At 46.4% G+C, this 20660-nt stretch overlaps 1 protein-coding gene across 1 annotated transcript in view; it reads left to right on the top strand.

Moving 5' to 3' along the window:
* DNAH1 (dynein axonemal heavy chain 1) overlaps positions 1–20660 on the top strand; it is a 3604831-nt gene that overhangs the window by 1506076 nt on the left and 2078095 nt on the right. The window contains exon 29 of the mRNA XM_069644003.1: positions 19573–19761. Coding sequence (XP_069500104.1) covers positions 19573–19761 — 189 coding nt within the window. The remainder of the gene's footprint in view (positions 1–19572; positions 19762–20660) is intronic.

Genomic DNA, 20660 nt, shown 5'->3' on the forward strand with positions numbered 1-20660 from the left:
AAGGGTTCCCTTGGAAAGGAAATCGACAAAGTGATATCTAATCTATCCAGCACCTCAGTCCAAAAAGTAGACACTCTCGAGCAAGTCCATAACATGTGAATTAATGTCCCCTTCTCACATCCACACCCCCAGCAAATATCTTCCGCAAGTAGCCCCAAACTAAACATTCGCACTGGAGTCCAGTATAACCTCCCCAAAATGTTCTGATGCACAAGACAAAGCCTAAGATCCATCTTACTACTATAACCAATCTGCCATATATACTTCCAAATTCCATCACTGATTGCAAAGCCCAAATCCAATTCCCATTTCTGTTTCAGTGTGTCCCAGGACTGTAATACTGAATCATCCACATGCATGAGTTTTAGATATGTGGAGACATTCTGCAGGTGGGTCAGGCAAAGTTCAAGATCCCTATATCTATTATTTTCCCAACCACTTAAATGAAATTCTCTCTGAAGTTCTTCAAAAGATTTTCAAGACCCCATCTCGCAATAAATCTCCCAATGTCAACACCCCCTTTGAAATCCAACTTCGCCAACATAAAACTCTATTATCTATATGCAATGCAGGATTATACCAAATTGAAGAAATATGACTCAGAAATACATTGTCCTCAAAGTTAAGCACCCACCATGACATCAAGTCCTTAGAAACATTAATATTCGTTAACTTAGCAGAACCTCTAGGCAATGTTCCCATTGAGAAAATATTTTCCAGCTTGAAAGGCTTCAAAGCATTTCTTTCCATAGTCAACCAAATTGGCTCCTCCAGTCTCTGACTTCACATATTGGGCAGCCTTCTTCAAAACAAAACCCCTATAATATTTTCCCAAATTTGGATATCCAAAACCCCCTTCTTTAGTTTCCCTCTGCAAAATATATTTTTGAATTTTAGGAGCCTTTTTTTTCACCCCAAAGAAAATCCTGGAATACCCGATCAATATCCCTAAGTAATTTTTTCGAAAAACTCAGAGGGATTGACTGCATTACATATAAAACTTTAGGCAGAAGTGACATTTTAATAGTATTAGTCTTAGACCAGATCCCTAAATCTAACCTGGACCATTTCGTAGGATCCCTCCTAAGTGTATCCAACAATTTAGCTACATTAAATTGAACCATTTTCCGCACATCTTTGATCAGAAAAACCCCCAAGTACTTTACACAACTCTCGGACCATTTACAATTCCATTCCGAAAAAAATCTTCCCTTCTGACTGCAGTCGAGAGCGGGAAGACTTCTGTTTTGTCCCAATTGATTTTATAACCCGAAAATGTACCAGCTTTCTCAAGAATCCCCTTAAGAATCATACTCCCCTTCTCAGGGTCAGAAAGTACCACCACCATATCATCAGCATAAGGAAGTGTTTTAATTTCTTTTGTCCCGAATTGCAAACCACATATCCTCTGCTCATTACGTATTAACGCCACTAAGGGCTCTAGTGCAATATTAAATAAAAAAGGCGATAAAGGACATCCTTGTCTCGTACCTCTACCAAGAGTGAATGTTTCTAACATTTCACTATTGACCCAAACACGCGCTTTAGCCGAATTGTGAAGACTACGAACCATTTCTCTGAACCTAATCCCAAAACCCATTTTCTCCATAGTAAAATCTAGAAAATCCCAGTTCACCCTATCAAATGCCTTTTCCGCATCCATAAAGACCAAGGCAGTGTTAACCTTTCCACTACCATGAAGACCTGTTACATCAATGAATGTCCTAATGTTATCATAACCTGATCTACCTCTCATGAAACCTACCTGGGATTCATGAATAATTTTCCCAAAACAACCACTTAATCGATTAGCTAATATTTTTGTAAATAATTTAATATCTACATTTAACAAAGAGGTAGGTCTATAATTCTTAGACTTTTTAGTATCTCTACCATCTATAGGAATTACAGAAATCATGGCTTCTGTCATGGATTGACATAACTGTTTACATTCTAAGAAAGAATTAAACAAAGCACACAACCATGGAGCAGAAATGTATCAAATTTCTAATAGAACTCAATGGGAAATCCATCTAATCCTGGAGACTTTCCCAATTGCATTTGTCTAATCGGCAAAAGAAGCTCAGAAACATCTATGCTCGCCTCCAATCCTACATTATCATCAACCGATAATTTCTTAATAGGAATATCTTCAAATAGATTTTCCAAGTCATCTCTGGCTATTGAAACATCTTCCGTATACAACACCTTGTAGTAATCTCTGAGACCAGAACAAATATCCTTATTCTTCCACAACAATTGTTCATCATCATCTATAATCCCCTTGATAAAAGTCTCATTATGCATACCCCTCAATAAAATCGCCAGTAACCTACCACTCCTGTCACCAGCTTCCCAATATTTTTGCTTAGAAAAGAAGAGGCCCCTCTCCGCCAATAAATTGTTTGCATTGGTTAATCTCTCCCGAAGTTGATTCATTTCAGCTGTAACCTCCATCTTCCCACTCCAAGCATAATTTTGCTGCAGTGCAGATAACCGAGATTCCAATATATTAAGATCTTTCAAAGATTTTCTCCGAAGACGGGAAGTCCAATCAATCAGAAAACCCCTGATTGTAGCCTTAAAACTATCCCACACTATCCCTTCATCAGCAGAGCCTCATTCAATTCAAAGAAGTCAGTCATACGTGACAGCAAATCCACTAATGCCTCCCTTTCCTCTAAGATTCCTGTCTTCAGCTGTCATGACCACTGCCTCCAAGGTGTCAGACCTAGCCCAACATCCTTGGAAGCAGGGTCATGACCCTTATTCCAGGCACAAGCCGGCCCCCGTAGGGGCCTTTTGGACCTTGTCCTGGCGCCAGCGGCGCCAGGCTCATGCTCATAAAGGGACCCAGTCCCGGCACTGGAAGCGCCGGGCTCATATAAAAAGGATTGGTGCTTGGGTGGATTTACCTCCTGCAGACCATGCTGCTTTCCTACCTGCAGGATGAACTCTTCATCCAATCCTGCTGGGACTACTTTAACTGCTGGGTGGGGGTGATATCTGCTTACCTGTGCCACGGTCTCCGCGAGCTCCGTTCAGCGCCATTTGTCCGCACCTGTAAAATACAAGAAGGACATTATTAGAGCTCAGGACTCCATTTCTACTCACGTGCCTTAAGTGGTGATAACTGTCCATCCTCCGGCACGATCCTTCGGCATCAGTCTTCATCGCCGATTGCACCGCGACCTGAAAGAAAAGGGGAAAAAGACTTTTAAAAGTGCATTTAACTTCAGATGAACTTTTTGCTTGCCTGCAAAAAACTCCGGACTCCTCCACTTACCGGTCAGCATACCGGATCTGCAAAGAGGCAAGATTCTGAAAGGACAATAAAAAGACTCATATAAGGCACTCACCGTTCGTGCAGCTAACAACGGTCTTGCCTTCTGGACTCTACCTCCGCAATAAAAGGCTGAACTATCGTCCAGTGAAGTAACTGGCTACAGCGCCCCTGCACAGACGCAGGATGGAGAGCGCCGCTTTTACCTACCTAAGGTGAGCACGTGCGGCCTAGGAGAGTTTTAGGAGTGTCAGGAAGGGGAAAGGGCCGAAACCCCGTCAGGCAGACGTTAACCCCTGTTTCTTCTCTGCCAGCAGACATCTCACTCTCCAGATTAAGATCACAGTAAGGTTGGGGCCCTTCCAGGGTGGTGCCAAAGACCTGCGAGTGACTTTGGAAATTCGGAGAACGCCCAGACCAGACCCGCGCCTCCGAGGGATTCAGGTGAGCGTTACATCAGCCTCCACTTTCTAAAAGACGGAACTACCACATCCATCTGCAAACCAAGATCCGCCGAAGCATGATCCAAAATCCCTTGTTCCCTTATATTAAATTCACAAGTTTTATCCAATAAAGCCTTGATGACAAAAATATAGTCTAATCTGGTAAATGAATCATGTACTGGAGAAAAGAATGTAAACTCTTTATTCAATGGATGCAATTCCCTCCATATATCAACCAAATCAAATTTATTAAGAAAGAAATCAAATTCCTTACAAATATTCACATTAGTATATCTACACTTCCTGATCCTATCCAGTTTGAAGTCCCTAACACAATTGAAATCACCTCCCAGAATTATTGTTTCACCATTCATTCCATTCAACATCTCTGAGATTTTCTCAACAAAATCTTTACCAGAAACAAAAGGACCATAAATACAGCCCAATGTAATCAATTTTCCCTATAATTTATCAGCAAACATCATTCACCCTTCCAAATCCATCGCCACTCTCTCTACTTTATACTGCAGTCCTTTCCTGAACAAAATGCTGACTCCTCTAGAACTAGAAGAGTAACAATTCAACAAGTCCTTAGAATATTTGGAATTGACCAGCCACTGCGTAGTTTACCAAGTGCGTTTCCTGCAGAAAAACAATGTCAGCTCTAGATCTCCATAATCGCGCCATAACCTTCTTTCTCTTCTTTGGACATTTCAATCCATTCACATTCCATGTCGTAATCGTTAGATTACCTACATCCATCCCACCAATTCCAAACAAATATTACCAAACCCATACCCCATTCCCCAATATGCAAGGCCAGATGATCTCCATTTCACTCTCATCCATTGATGTAGCAGGATTTTAACCAAAAGAACAAAAAAACAAACAAGATATCCGGACAAACCAATGCATAAGCCACAAATATAACAAACCCACAAGACATGACACAAAAAACATAAAACACATAACAAAACAAAACCTTGGGGAATCCCCCAAGTAATAATAAGCATTAACAAATATCTGCAATAAGCAATGTTCCAACCTTATTCCATCAAGGTTGTACCTGCCCTAAACAATATAAATTGAATAACATAAATTCTCCCAAGTTCCATAGTAAGAATAATCTATAAACTATAATAACAAATATAACATCAGTGTAAATTCACACAACCCATACCTCAGCACAAACAAACCCCAGAAAGTATCATATGATATAATGTTAGTATGTTAAATAATATACAGTAGCTTAAATATTCTCACTGTCAGTTAAGCATGCTATAAATACATGTCTCGTAGTCAATAGGCCAGTTTCAGAACATCAACCCCGGAATTCCATAATAGCCTTCCAGGTTTCTGTATCATGTTCCACAATACATATATCCGCTACAGGTTAAGATATCTTAGTAAATGGGACCACAATACACAAATAAGCACACAACCAACCAAATTTCCCATGTGAAAACCCAGCCAATAACTAACACAATGTAGTAACCTAAGCAGGAAACCACAAATAATTAACAGAAAACCATATTTCCCATTAATATAAGCAGTGATTAAAAAAAACATAGAGCCAGCTGTACGATAAACAGGCCCAACCTAACCAGTCCCCCTTATCACTAGTATATTAAAATAGTCATATACAAAATGTTTTCTTGCCAATCCAGTAACAAACTGAGAATAAAGCAAATGAAGTCAGGAGTGTAATTCAATAATACACAGAACAGTACCCTATACACTAATTCCAACCTAAATATCACACGTGTAAGACGGGATATTGCAGTGTTAATCAAACACAGACCCCCAATCTCACAATGCAAAGTACTCCATATTTCAAATTAGCCAGTTGAAATTTAGTCAGTAGGCCTCATATCACAAGCACTCCCTCTCTCCTGGTGCAACCTAGTTTCATGACACATCCGGGAAGAAGGCATCTAAATACAAGTCAACATACGAACTCCAGGCACACTCACAACTGGTTAATAATATTCACTGATGTTGTCACATAAATCATAGTTCAAGTGGACAAGTCCAATATACCAAAGCAGATCACATGAGGGACTCAGTTGATGCCGTAAATTATATTTGACAGTAAACGGCATTAATACATAGCTAGCATAAGTGTCATTTCAGGTCGGATGCTATGTGGATGCCAATTCCCGGTCTTGTAACAGTGCACTGGCCTGGTACAAGTTATACAGCCAAGAAGGTGTGCCCATGCCCCATAGCACTCGGCTAGAAAGACACAGAGGAGGCAACTGTTGTAGTCGGTGTCTCTACAGTCCCGGTTGTGCCATTGCACAGAAAAAAGAGCCCCTTGGTTAATCACAATAATCATGCAAGGCTCCCACCATCCATGCATCGCTCCACAACAGACATCCCACCAGATCCACCACAGCCATAAGGTCATGTCTATTCGTCCAAAAGGAGAGAACACAGTACTCAGCTCTCACAATAGGCATATCATGAAATCCAATTAAATGCATTTTTGGAAAAAACAGGTCAGTCCAGAGGACTTCATAACAATCAGCACCACCTATGAGCAAACCACAATGTGTTCCATCTTGACCTGTTAGCAGCACATCATAGGCATCAATTGACTCATTACAATTTGTTGGAGCTGAAAACACGCATAGTCTATGAAGGATATTGCAGTGGGGACACACACTTCTGCGCTTACTGATGCTAAATCACAACAAGCAAAAAATGTAATTCACAGGGACCTGCAGACCGACAAAGCAGGGGCTAAATAGAGTTAGTATTGTTCCGAGTTCAGGAGTTCAAGAGGCCCACCCATGGAGCATTTCTACATTATACTACACATGCTGAGTAAATGCAATATTTCAGAAAACAAGACCAATGCATGTAGATTCCACGGCAGGGTTTCACATTGCAGTATGGACTCAAGTTCAATGCTTTGTAATAAAATATCGATGGGTCCCCTGTCAGCCGCAGCATTAATCATAGGAGTAAAACATAGCCATTTCTATGTTTCCAATATATGATATGATATATGATATGATATGATATGGTATTTGTAACGCGCCTATACACAGGTGTTTCAAGGCGCGACGAGGCAGGGAGGGAGGGAAAACAAGGGGAAGACAGACAAACGATCCTACTAGGCCAAGTGTCATTCAGATCGCGCAAGTGCAGAGGTAGGGGGAAAAGGAGAAAGTGCAGGGGGAGGAGGTGGGGGGGGAAGTGCAGTACAAGGTAAGTAGTGTAATAAAATAATAAATAATAAATAATATATAAAAAGGGCCAACTGGTGGCAAGTGCGAGGTAAGTGCAGAGCAAGTGCTGGGAAGTGCAGGGAAGGGGGCTGTAGGGATACAGTGACAGTCCCACAGTGCAGGGGGAGCCAGGGAGGCAGTGCAAGTGGAGAGTGGCTGGGTCCTGGACCGAGGTCGCTGAGAGTGGCCGAGATGCAAGTTTAGTGCAGAATTCAGTGGGGAGTTAAGCAGGTTTAGCAGGGGAGAGGGAGAGAGAAGGCAGAAGCGAAGAGGAAGGTTTTGAGGTGCTTCCGGAACCGGAGATGGTTCTCCTCAAGTTTCAGGGAGGCAGGAAGGCTGTTCCAGAGGGAGGCCCCTGCTGCGGAGAGAGATCTACCCCCAGCTCGTTGCTTAGAGAAGCGGCTGACCATGAGGGAGTTGGAGACGGATGAGCGAAGGGCTCGTGAAGGAAGATATTTAGGAAGAGAGAGTTGAAGGTATTTAGGCCCCAGGCCCCAGAAGGCCTTGTGGACAATGCAGAGGGTTTTGAACTTAATCCTCGCAGCCACTGGGAGCCAGTGAAGAGATTTCAGTCCTGGAGAGATACGGTCCCTGGGCTTGAGGCCAAGGACAAGTCTTGCAGTTCTGTTCTGGATAAGTTGCAGAGGGCGGAGAGTGGAGGCAGGCAGATTAAGATAGAGGCTGTTGCAGTAGTCCAGCCTTGAGAGAACCAGGGCTCGGGAGACAGTGAGCTTCTGGGGGAAGGAGAGGAAGGGAAGAATACCTCTGAGGAGGTGCAGCTGGTAGTGTGACTTCTTAGAGACGTCAGATATATGAGGAGAGAAGGAGAGTGTGGAGTCGAAGATGACCCCGAGGCTTTTAGCCTTGCAGGTAGGGGCAGGAAGGGGGCCAAGGGAGGCTGGCCAGAGAGCTACAGGGAAGGAGGGAGTGGGTGTGCCGATGAGTAGAATCTCAGTCTTACTGGCATTAAGGCAGAGGTCATTGGCGGCACACCATTCCTGGATAGCAGACAGACAGTCGGAGATGAGGGAAGGAGAGGAGGAGGCCGAGGGTAGCCTGAAAATGAGCTGGGTATCGTCCGCATAGCACTGGAAGTGGGGGCAGAGAGCGGCGATGCGGTGGGCAAGGAGTGCCAGATACTGGTTGAAAAGCCAGGGAGAGAGGTTGGATCCCTGGGGGACACCACAGGTGGAGAAAAAGATGTCAGAGAGGAAGGAGCCCATTTGGACCTGGGAGGGTCGACCGGAAAGGAAAGAGGTCAGCCATGCCAGAGCCTGACCAGTGATACCCAGGTTATCACGGAGACGGTTGAGCAGGATGGCATGGTTGACAGTGTCAAAGGCAGAGGAGAGATCGAGCAAAATGAGAACACAGGGAGTGTTTGAGTCGAGGTTCAGGAGCAGGTCCTCACGGATGTTCAGGAGAGCAGTTTCCGTGCTTCTGGCCGCTCTGAAGCCGGATTGATGGTCATGAAGATTACCAACAGATTCAGCATGGAGGTTAAGCTGGGAGATGGCCAGTTTCTCCAGGAGCTTGCCCAGGAAGGGAGTAATGGAGATTGGGCGATAGTTGGCCGGGCAGGAGGGGTCGGAAGAGGGTTTCTTGAGGAGGGGGTGCACAAGGGAGTGCTTGAGGGGGGATGGGAAGACTCCAGAGGCGAATGAGTGGTTGCAAAAGTCAGCCAGGGCAGGAGCCAGGGAGTCGATGTGGTCCTTGATGGTTTTGGAGGAACAGGGGTGAACCTGTTTAGACGAGGCTTTCATAGATCGGACTTGTCTGGAAACCTCATCAGTAGAAAAAGGTGGAAAAGCAGAGAAGGAGGGCAGAGGGGCGGCTGCAAGAGAGCAAGAGGAAGAGCCGGGAAGAGAGGGAGGGAGGAGAGAGGAGGAGAGCGAGGACAGGATGTCCTGAGTTTTTGAGATGAAGTGCGAGGCCAGTGCAGTGCAGAGGGCCTGGGAGGGGACAGGAGAGGTAGAGACTGCGGCAGGGTTGGCCAGCTCCTTGCAGATTTTAAAGAGTTCGGCCGAGTTGTTAGATGCCTCAGAGATGCGGGCTTGGATAAGGGCTCTCTTCTTGGTGAGAACGGAGAGCCGGTATTGCCTTTGGAGCAGGCGGCAGGCCAGTTTGTCAGAGGATGAACATGAAGCACGCCATTTCCTCTCTGCCACCCTGCACTTGCGTTTTAGGGTGACGAGATCCGAGTCATACCAGGAGTTACATTTGGCTTTGGGCTTCAGGTGGATTCTCATGACGGGGGCAAGGATATCGAGAGTATCAGATATAGAGGAATAGAGCATGGAGAGGGCTGTGTCAGGGTGGGAGTCAGCCGAGGGGGGAGGAGGGGGCGAGAAGGTAGCAGCGAAAGCCTCAACTGACACGCGCTTCATGGGTCGGATGACCGAGAAGGTGGGTGGCAGTGAAGAGGGTGGCTTTGCCTGTGGGGTAGGGAGGGAGAGGTGGGAGGATAGGAGAAAGTGATCGCTCCAGGAGAGAGGAGTGGAGAGAGGGAGGGAGAGGGGAAGGTCAGAAGAGATCAGAGCATCAAGAGTGTGCCCTGCAGAGTGAGTAGGCCCAGACGGGAGAATAGAGAGTGAGAGAGAGTTGCAGAGTTCACGAAAGAGACCAGTGGGGGGACAGGAGGCATCGAGGTGGATGTTGAAGTCACCGAGAAAGAGGAGTTGGGTGGTTGAGGACAGGAGTGAGGAGGAGAGGTCAGCCCACTCAGAGAGGAAGGAGGAAATTTGACCAGGTGGCCGATAGATAGTAGCCACGGTAAGGGAATGGCTAGGAGAGAGAGAGAGTCGGCAGACAAGACATTCAAAAGAGGAGTAGGTCTGCGTAGGAGTGGCAGTGGCAGGAATCCACTCAGGGAAGATAAGGGCAACACCACCCCCTGAACGGTTGGGCCTGGGCACGGAGAGGATCTTGTAGCCGTCAGGTAGGAGTGTGTCGAAGCTGGTGGCAGAGCTGGCAGTGAACCAGGTCTCAGTGAGACCGAGGACGTCGAGGTCCAGTTCCTCAAGAAGGCGACAGATATCAGAGGAGTGCTTGATGGCAGAGCGAGAATTTAGAGTGGCAATGTGGAGAAGGTTGCCACCCTTAAAAAACTTCCGGGGAGGGGTACAGATCAGAGGTACGCCCTGCGGAGGTGTTAGAGAAGGAGTTGAAGAGGGAGCAAGAGAAGGGGCAGGGAGGGAGGGGAGAGGCAAGGTAGCCGAGGACAGAGGAGGGGGGACAGCGGGAGCAGAGAGGAAGTTGATGAGGCATGGGAAACGTCTATCAAAGAGGTGAAGGTTGGCCTGAGGGCCTTGGACCAAGACGGTCCCGTTAGCATAGACATTAATGATGGCCTTAGAGGAGTGGAAAGGGGCCAAGAGGACATCCCATCGGGTGCCACCATTAATGGGAGAGGTGGAGAAAGGAGAGAGCACAGCGACCATGTGAAGGGTCCATAGGTCAGGTGAAGGCACGAAAAAGAGAATGTCAGTGAGAGTTTCCTTGGAGCAGGCGCTCGTGTAGGTGTCAGCGATAGGGAGGCCTGGGTTGGAGACCAGGATGTCCTTTTTAAACTTTTTCCTACCGGATTTAGTGAGGAGAGCAGGATAGTCAATAGAGAAGCAGTTAGAGTAGATAGGCGAGATAGAGAGCACCATGGAGTAGGAGGGGAGGCGGACGTCACGAGTATGCAGACAGGAAGTGAGTGGAGGGCACTAGTTTACCACAGTGCAGAGAAACAGTAATGCGTAGTAGGTCAGGGCCACCTAAGTTTGAGAATCCTGCGAGGGGAGAAAAAACACCCTAGTTTACCAAAGAATTGGAATTGGAATAGGGGGGCGAGGAATCATGTGGATGAGGTGAGCAAGGTGAGGAGGGGTGGGCCGGAGAGCGGAGGAGCTGGCGCCTGGCGTCCCCTGCGGACACCTGCAGACACACAGGGAGCCGCACTGTAGGAGTCGCCCTTGGCCTGGGGCCCTTAGCCGCGGGGGCTGCCGGGCAGAGGGCTGCCCAGGAGGGGGGAGGTTATAGGCAGAGGGAGAGGAAGGGGGGGTGGGCGGGCGGGGAGGCAGGGGAAGACCAGGAAGTGGGAGGGGTGAGCAGGAGCAGGCCAAACACCGCGCTAGGAGCGCGAGGAAACAATTCAACTTTCTTTTTCTTTGTTTTTAAAGCACAAGAAACACAACACTCAGGGAGGCCCAGGCAGGGCTTTCCAGGCCTGCTGATCCCCTCAGGCCACCGGGGACCGCTCTCCACGCTCAGCTGGAGAAAAGAAGCGAGCGTGGGGAACGGCCGTCGAGTAGGCCAGAGGGGAGGCAGGAACACAGCCAATCAGAGGGGGGGGTGGGCGGGCAGGGAGGCGGGGAGGGAGGGGAAGACCAGGAAGTGGGAGGGGGGAGCAGGAGCAGGCCAAACACCGCGCTAGGGGCGCGAGGAAACAATTCAACTTTCTTTTTCTTTGTTTTTAAAGCACAAGAAACACAACACTCACGGAGGCCCAGGCAGGGCTTTCCAGGCCTGCTGATCCCCTCAGGCCACCGGCGACCGCTCTCCACGCTCAGCTGGAGAAAAGAAGCGAGCGTGGGGAACGGCCGTCGAGTAGGCCAGAGGGGAGGCAGGAACACAGCCAATCAGAGGGGGGGGTGGGCGGGCAGGGAGGCGGGGAGGGAGGGGAAGACCAGGAAGTGGGAGGGGGGAGCAGGAGCAGGCCAAACACCGCGCTAGGAGCGCGAGGAAACAATTCAACTTTCTTTTTCTATGTTTTTAAAGCACAAGAAACACAACACTCACGGAGGCCCAGGCAGGGCTTTCCGTGTACCCGTGTACCCATCAGGAGTCAGTATTCCACACAGCTACAGTCAACATCCGCACTAACCACATGCGATGGGCAACCACACATGTTGTCCCTTAGCCCAAATAGTCAATTTATTATGTTCCCAGATCCTGTATTTGGAGCTGCAACTCATCAGCCCAGGAAACCCTTGGTACTAGCGTCTCCTCCTCTCGCACTGTTGTCTGCAGCATTCTGCTGATGTGAGGAAGTTAGGAGGCGTAGTTCCCACCACCCACAAAACCATTTAGAAACTTGCCTCTGGGACCGCGGTTGCAAGGGCAGTGGCAGAAAGGGAGTCACAAGGGGTAACATCCGCACTATCACAGTTACAAGGCGCCTACGGGGCTATCCAAGAGGCAGCAAGGTATCATTGTAGATCTGCGGGGGTTACAGGAAAACTTGAGCTTGGGAGCGCTGATGTAATGGAGCACTACGGCCTGGTTTCGTCTCACCATAAATAACATTGACATTTTCTTAATATTTTTTTTTTTACCTTATAATGTTCCAAAGCCCCCCGTGTGGCGGATCGCTGTATACCAAGGGAAAACCGAAGCCTAAAAGACATCCAGAGCCTCCAGTGCCGCTTCCAGCTAAACACGGAAGAAACAAGCGGCTTCATTGCATTACGCTGCCACACCACGCGAGGAGAAGGTCGGTGCCTCAGTCTGGACAAGGAGTGCATCTGGAAATGGAGGCCTCCCCGACGCACAGGCACGCAAATCACGCCCGCTGGGTCCTTTCCTCTAATGATTGCCAGCGTGCATTCAAAACAAAACAAACAGAACATGTTTGTTTCACACGCACTGCTTAAATGAAAACGAATTGACGGTATTAACAAAACACTATAGTAACAACAAAAAAAATAATTCAATATGATACAAATGGGGAATGAATTAAAATTAAAGCACAACAATCCATAAGATCATCTTATTTTCTTCAAAGATCCTGGTTGTTCAGCAGGTGTTTCTTCCATGGGTTGCTGATCTACATCTAAGTCGGAGAGAAATGCCTCTGCATCCTTGTAATCCAGAGTGTACTGTTCCATTAAGCACCACTCTCAACGTTGCTGGATAAATGATATAATATTTCAGATGTTTCCTTCTTGCTTTATCCTTAGCCACATTAAAGGCTTTTCTTCTCTCCAAAACATCACGGCTTAAATCCCCAAAAATCATAATTTTGTGAGTCCCCCAAAGCAGATCACCCTTCTCTCTTGCTTTCCGTAGGATCAGTTCTCTCACTAGAAACCTCAAAAATGTAATTATGAAGTGTTGAGGTCTTTGACCTGGTCCTGGTTTAGGGCCCAAGGATCTATGAGCCCTCTCAATCTCCAAGGGGGTTTTAGGATCAAGACCAAGCAGTTTTAATAAGGTTTTCTCCAAAAATATTGCAGGGGAGCCCTGTTCAATATTCTCTGGAAAGCCAGCTATCCAGATATTATTCCTCCTAGAGAAATGTTCTTGCTCAGAGCACTTAAGGGTCAGTCTCTCCACTTGAGCTTGTAAGTCTTTATCTCGATACACATCCTCTGGGAATGTTCACTCATTACTGTCTGATGATTTTCCATAGTCATAATTTTCCCAGACTGTTCAATATATCTGTCTTCAGCAGCCACTTGAGAAGAAGCCCTTACACCAGCAATGTCAGAAGACATTTTAATCATCATTTCCATCAGCTTGTCTTCTCTTTTTTCAGTGCAGAGCTCATCTCCTTTCTGTCTTTTAGACAGTTGTGTGGTTCCTGGAATCTCTTCAGCCATTATAGAAGATAAACAATTTCAGGGAGATAAGGCAGGCACAGGAGCTCAGCCTTCAGGCAGCCCTCCCCTTGAGCAGCAGGTTCCGGAATCCACTACTCTAAATGATGTAATATCATCTAAAATGTTTTGCGAGACAAAGCCGTAGTCTAAGGTAGCTGATTGTGTTCCACATCTCCATGTAGCAGCACCCGGTATGTCTCCCGGGATATTTCCATTCAGCATGTGGAAGCCACGCTCATCCATAGCCTGCATCCAGCATCATGTTCTGTCCATCTTTGTTCTGTGTGATTTTCGCTGGTAGTTTTGGTTGTTGGCTGCATATTTGAGGCAGTCAATATTCAGGTATGTGTAAATTATGATCCTCAAATTGTTGTAGGACGTAGATGTTTATTAATAGTAGCCATTTGGAGGGAACACGTGCGCCATTTTCCAATGCGATCAGCAGATTTTGAATGTATGAACTGGGATCCGTGGTTTCAACTACCTTCCAATCAAGGTTGGTTCTTATGATGGTTAAGAGCCCTGATTTCGGTCGGCCTTTGATTACTTTTGTGGCTGGGTTTAGGAATACAGAGAACCCATCGATCAGTGGTTTTTCCCTGAGCCACATCTCTTCCACACAAATGTCTGCTCTTTCCCAGTTCCAGGCTGAGTTGTTGAAGAGATGTTTAAAGCCTCTCGATCCTAATATGATCGTTTCCTTTTTGTTTCTCCTCTGGGCGCTACTTCTCAGACCTTGTGGCCAGGTTTTTCGCTAGCCAATCCCAGCAATACTCTTTGGATTTACTTCCATCATCTCTTTTTTTTGGCTTCAAAATAAGTACTTCTAAAACCTCGCTGTGTTCACGTTGATTTTTACAGTTTGTTGGCACGGCTGTAATCATCTATTTCCCCCACTATTTCAGCCTCCGGACGATGTTGTCTGACCTGGTTAGATGTGTTGTTTTCTCCATGTTTGAGCCATTCGTTCTCCCTCAGTGTAGAACCCTTTGCTCCTCTCCTGCAAGTGATGATGGACTTTTTTAGTTCTCGTATTCCAAACCCAGATGCTCTTAAACCTTGTGCGGTGGCTAGAATTTGATTACACACCATATTTGAAGGGACGTGTGTATTGACACAATCCAGTTGATCTTCGGTGTAGAACTCAACCACTGTCCCAGGAGGTGATAGTCTTCAGTTTTGGGACATGATGGAAGAGTCGCAGGATGTTATTCCTGTTAAGTATTAGTCCTTCTTCTATGCTTAGGATGCGTTCCAACTCCAGGACGTTGCAGCTGGTTTTGTCAGCACTTCTTTTTTTTGAGTTTCACATGGGTTTCTGTATTTGGGTAGGTGCCTCTTTTTGTAGGAAAAGTTTGTTTACGCTGAATTGGTTCAGTGTTTGATTCTGTTGTGGGTTCCTCATCCGACTCGCATCCTCTAAAACTTACTTCTCTGTCGTTTGATCCAGTTATTTGTTTAGAATCATTTTGGTACTTTTTTCCACCATCGCTCTCCTCTCTGCCAATGGTAGGAATGGTAGGCTCAATTCAGGGTCCGAAGCCTGTATTTGTATTTTTGTAGGCAGCAGTAGCGGGGCTGGCTTGGTGTTGTTCCCCTCGGCTCCTGTCTCCCCTTTTGGTGTTTAATTCACTCTCGACATCTTCATATACGGAGAGGTCCATCAAGTCGGGCTCTGAGTTGGAGATTTGACCGGGTACATCCGTCTCCTCCATCTCTACCCCACACAATCTACTCTCTTAGGTGCTTTCAGTATCAATATCGATCGAATCACTGTTTGGTTGTTTCTTTTTAGTTGAGGCTTTTTCCGGTGGGTCTCTTTCATTTAGTCCCAAATTTCTCTGAAAGCTCTTGGAGCTATTTGATTTTACTTGTCTAGTTAGTTTTATGTTCTTAGATTTTTTTTCTTTGTGGTGGTTTAGCCTTTGCTGGCCCATTTTGTTTAGGCTTTGCCCCAAAGATTGAGACATTTTGAGCGTTTTGAGCGGGCAGCTCCAACTCGGTATGCCCTGGTACCTCTTCTGTTTCTGGCTCAAGCGCTGTAGCGTTAACATTTCCTATTTCGAGTCTCCTCTCGTAGAGTACCATTTGGATCTGATCCGGAGGACGTCTTGGGCCCTTTTAGAGTCTGAACCATAATTGCAGTTGGTAAGGCAGCTTGGGCACTGGGCATTGCTGAATCTGGTTTCAGTATCATTGCCTTTGGAAGATTTTCACTCGAGGCAAGTTTACATTCTCCCTCGTTAGGTCGACCAGAATAGTCTCCTCATTTAGACGTTGGGCCCCTTTGGGATCATAGTGGCTTTTAATGGGATTTTCACCACCATGAGTCGTGCTCTGAGGGGTGCCGCAGCCATCTTTTATCTGAATCGTGGCTTTCAGGATTTCTTTAGTAACAGTTTTTCTTTCCTCGCTCACCTCTTTTAATAGGGCCATGAGATTGTTTTGTGTGTGATTTTTGGCCCCTATATTCTTTTCCCAGCTCCCTTTGACGGTATTCATGAAGGCTTCTGTGTAAATTAGTTTGGAGTTCATCATTGCCATCAGTGTGGTAGGATTCCTGACATTGTCGTTTATTGTTTCATAAAGTTTCAGGAACGGGGTTAAGGAAACGGTGATAGTTGACATGAGGATGGCTTGATGGGATGAGGAGTCATTGTTACTTGCTCTTGCCGCTGATGAAGCATGCTGCGCTCTAACACCCCTGTTTTGTTTCCAAGGCCTGCTGTCATTCCCACAATTGGTAGAGTTGAGTTCTGAATCGGAGGAAGACATATCCTCACAGGAGTCCGTTGACTGCTGTGCTCTTGCTTTACCATTAGGCACAGGGTTTTGCCTCCCCTTGTCAGGGTGAAGATTATCTTGAGTAAGGGGGAGAGCACCAGGCCTCATCCCGTGCGGTGTGCTGGGGGGCATCCTGCCCACTTCAGGGGAGATGCCTGGTTCAGCCATATTTCCCACCACTTCTGAGCATAAGCCTACTCCCTCACTGCTATGTCTTGCAGGCTAGCTCGTATTGGCTTTCAAAGAAGCACAGGATGAAACAACTGGCGGAGGCGTGGCCTCATAATGGATCGGCTCTTTCGCTTCATGCGCAGGTTGTAGATCTGGGAGGCTGGGCTGTTGTGAAGGCACTACTGTGTATGACGCGGTGGGGGTGGTAGGGGTGGCCGAGGGTAGCGGTGGGTGAGCACGGTATATGGAAATCAAGCCTTGTGGAGTCAAGGTAGGCCAGGCTCGGCTCCCTACCTCACCCAGCTTCACTCGGCCCACAATCTTCACCGTCTTCGTTCGGCTCTGTCGGAAAGAGCATTTAGATCTCTACTGTCTTGCAGAGTATTGGTTCCCTCTCTGTTGACTTTAATATGTCCTCTTGAGGGGATAAGAGTGGCACTCTGTATAAAGGGGTCCGTTTCTATACTGGTGCAGGCCCCTGAAAAATAAATCTGCATCGGAAAGTTCTCCTCCTCTGTTAGAGCTACCACAGCCCTTTGGTAGGTGAATGGTTTTCCTCCAGGGTGAAGCCTTAGGTGGTGGCTCGATACGTTTAATTGGAAAACACTTTGTTCCGGCCATGGTTAGTTGTGGGACTGTTATTTTTTTGCACAGCTGGTTTTAAGATAGGGGCTATCCCTTGAGCTGAGTCTCGCCCTCCTGTGTCTCCATTTGTGCGTGAAGAATCTTTGTAGTTGGCAACATCCCCAGCTGAGTCGATGTTTGGTTTGGTAAGGGAGACCCCTTCTCGCCCTCTTTGTAACAGCTGGGCAAGTCCTTGTAGATCTTCCCCTGCTCTCCCTGCACAGCAAGGAACAGGGGATGATGTGGCAGGATTATGAGGTAACTCAGTTGGGCAATTCTTTTGTGAAGAAAAGGGCGGGCACGTACTTTGTGGATCTTCCGGCGCTCTGCTGGTCATCGCCCTATAGGCAGACTCCCACAGAAAGGATTCCGCCAGGAGCAGTAAACTGGTTTGGCTTATGGTACGGGCCAATTCCATGCAACTTGGCAAAAGCGTCTTGGAAGAAGCCAGACTATTGTTTTGGTTGCCCAGAAGCCCCAGGAAACACAGGCGATACACTCTGGACACTCTGCGTTGTCAGAGTATTTAAGTCTCTGGCTCCTCCTACTTCATTCGAGCATAAAGAAAGACTGTTTACAGCACTAGCAGCACAGGTAATAGGGTGTCCCACCGGCACAGGCAACACACTCGCTATAGGAATGGTTAGATTGGCGTCTCTGAGGTCTAGGTGCGCTAACCAGTCTTTTGTTCGAAGGAGATCTTGGAGGAGATGTATCCCCTCCATCTTGGAATATCTGTACGTTAACCACTCGTTCAGACTCTTTAGATTGATCACTGGCCTTATCTTCTCCTTCCTGTGAACTAGAAGTAAATTGCTGGGGAATTCTGGGCCCCTTTGTGTATCTCGTTCTATTGCATTCTTGCTTGCTAGCTTGTGCAGTTCTCCTTGTAGCAATGCTAATTCCCCCTGCTGCATATGCGGTGGCTGGGGCTCTGATCACAAGGTAGGTTCGCCTGTGAAATCTGGATGCAGGCGGCTACTGCTTGAGAGCCCTCTGGCCTGTCCCTTGTGTGGCCAGCATAGCTTCTAGAACTTCTAGGCACTCTGTGAGGGGCTGTACTCCCTGTGACACAGCTACTGATAGGGAGTCTCCCAGGACTTTCTTGAAGCTGAGAGAAAGGTACTTGTCTTACTTTGTGGACTCCTCCACCCACTCGTCCCCACTCCATCTGGGAAGGTGTTTTTTGAAGCCTTTGTGCACTTATTTGTCCGCAACTGGTGCCTAGTATGCTTGAACTGCAGCACACCGCTATTGAACCAACAGCGTTGTGCACTTTTCTTTTTTTGTTTTTTGTTTATATGAACTGCTGCTGCGAGCCCCTGATGCCTGCTGTGTTCCCTGTGCCGGGAATAGACAGCGGTGGTCTGGCGCGATGAACGAGCAAAACGCTGGATATAAACGCGCTCATTCGGAGCGTTAGTGGGAGGTTAAAGCCGGTGATGCTGGGAGTGACGCATCACGGCTTGCCGGCGCGTAGTAGGGGCAGCTGCACTCCTGGGTCCTACCTTCCCCGTATTGAGTTTAAGTCAAAGAGGGCGGGACCAGTTGCCAAGTGTGGGCACATACGCTCACAGCTCTGGTCCTGACCCTCTGAAATAATACGTGCTGCGCAGCTGTATTATAGCGCACGTGCGAGTGCAGTGGCTCTGAAGCCACAGGTTTGTGAAGACACCTGGCGAGTTAGTCCAGGCGAGAAAGCTAACGCAACAATACGATGTTAGGTCATAATCACATTACTTATTTGGTAACACTATAGGCTTGTAAAAAACATAATTACACACAGAGGAAAATCTTATGTACTTATCTGTGTGAGCAACATAAAGAAAGACGAAGGGACCTAGACAGGAAGCAGGATATAGAGGGGTCCCGGACACTGATAAGAGTACAGGGAGAGCTTCAGGACTACATCAAACTAGAGGCTTATGAGGACTTGTAGTTTTTTGAAAGAACTCTTAATCTTTCGTTTTATTTGATTGGAAAAGCAAAACAAAACCAAATGTTGAGTTAAAAATATGAAAATGTGAAATTCTGCAAATTGCAGTATTAAAGGAAGTTTAAGCATAATGCTCTCCTCTGTCCTGACATAGAATGAAGATGCAAGCATTTAACTGAATAATTGTGAAAGAAATATTGAGTTTTTGTAACAGTTTATAAGGCCAACTGCTGACCCATTGTTTGCAATGGTTTGCCAACTTTCTAATGTTATGATGTATTGTATTATATAGCACTGGGTACTCCCAATTGGGTCTCTGGGTACTGTTTAGCAACCATGCCTTCTGGAAACTGAACGTCTACCACTAATAGACGGATATCAATGTCTTGCGTACAGATTCCTAAGCATGTTTATGTAATAGGAGGGCAGATGATAGGTATTCTGTTTAATGTTAAGATGTGATTGACTTGAATTTGTTTGCTTCTTTTTCCTTTCTTACTGTTACTAGATGTTACCTAACACTGACCGGGGCACTGCATCTTAAGTTTGGTGGAGCACCAGCTGGACCTGCAGGTACTGGAAAAACTGAAACTACTAAAGATCTTGGCAAAGCGCTGGCAATTCAAACTGTTGTGTTTAATTGCTCTGACCAGCTGGACTTCATGGCAATGGGAAAGTTCTTCAAAGGACTCGCTAGGTACGTGATTAAGGGAAATGCTTTTTGCAATGGGTTAGGATATTTCAGTATTTGATCATGAGATGGAAATTGCACTGTTACCAACTCTGCCACCAGTGACATAATTAAGTACACTGTATGAGAATGTCTTTTGGATGTTGTTCAGTGCCAGCAATAATGACTATGTGACTATTCAAAGTGATCAGATTTGTCAAAGGAGAACAGTTAACAGTGACTTGACCTATCTGTGACTCCCATGGACTCTTACATAGTTTATGAAGATTATCTATCCAGGTGCTGGCTAGTGAAATCTTTTGGGTTTGCCGTGTCATTGAGGATATTATATTTCTCCAGCATTGGAGCTTTCATCGATGCAGATGTTTGAATATTCCCTGACGTCAGATCAGGGATCCTCACTGATTTAAAATAATTATAAAAAAATGTAATATATACATTATTTCCATAGAAAAATGAATGTAGATTGTCCATTATGGCCAATGAGGCATTCAATTGTGTAGTCCCTCCACCTCACTTTGGTCTTTTATGACCCTAACCAATGAGGTGGCAGGGCGTAAGCTCCATCCCAGGCAGCCATCTTCTGATTTTTTACAGCAGTCTAACAAACAGAGGGAATCCTCTAGCTCTCTGAGCTTTTCGTTTTTCTAATGTTAGCTTTTTCAAACTATTTTTCAAAATATATCCTATCTTGATCTTCTGATCAGGTATTACTGATTGTGATTTTTCTGGGCTCAGAAAACACAAAAATTCAACCTGCTTTCGTCGAGTGAAACTTCACTTCACATCATGGCTGAAGAACCAACTGCCCAAAAGCCTTTCCTGTTCAGGGACTGCACCAGATGCAAGAAGAAACTTGTTTATATGAGGAACCCTCATGAGCAGTGCATCTACTGCCTTTACCC

This window comes from Ambystoma mexicanum, chromosome 2p (assembly GCF_040938575.1).
Source record: "Ambystoma mexicanum isolate Mex_15411 chromosome 2p, UKY_AmexF1_1, whole genome shotgun sequence".
Taxonomy (NCBI): Eukaryota; Metazoa; Chordata; class Amphibia; order Caudata; family Ambystomatidae; genus Ambystoma; species Ambystoma mexicanum.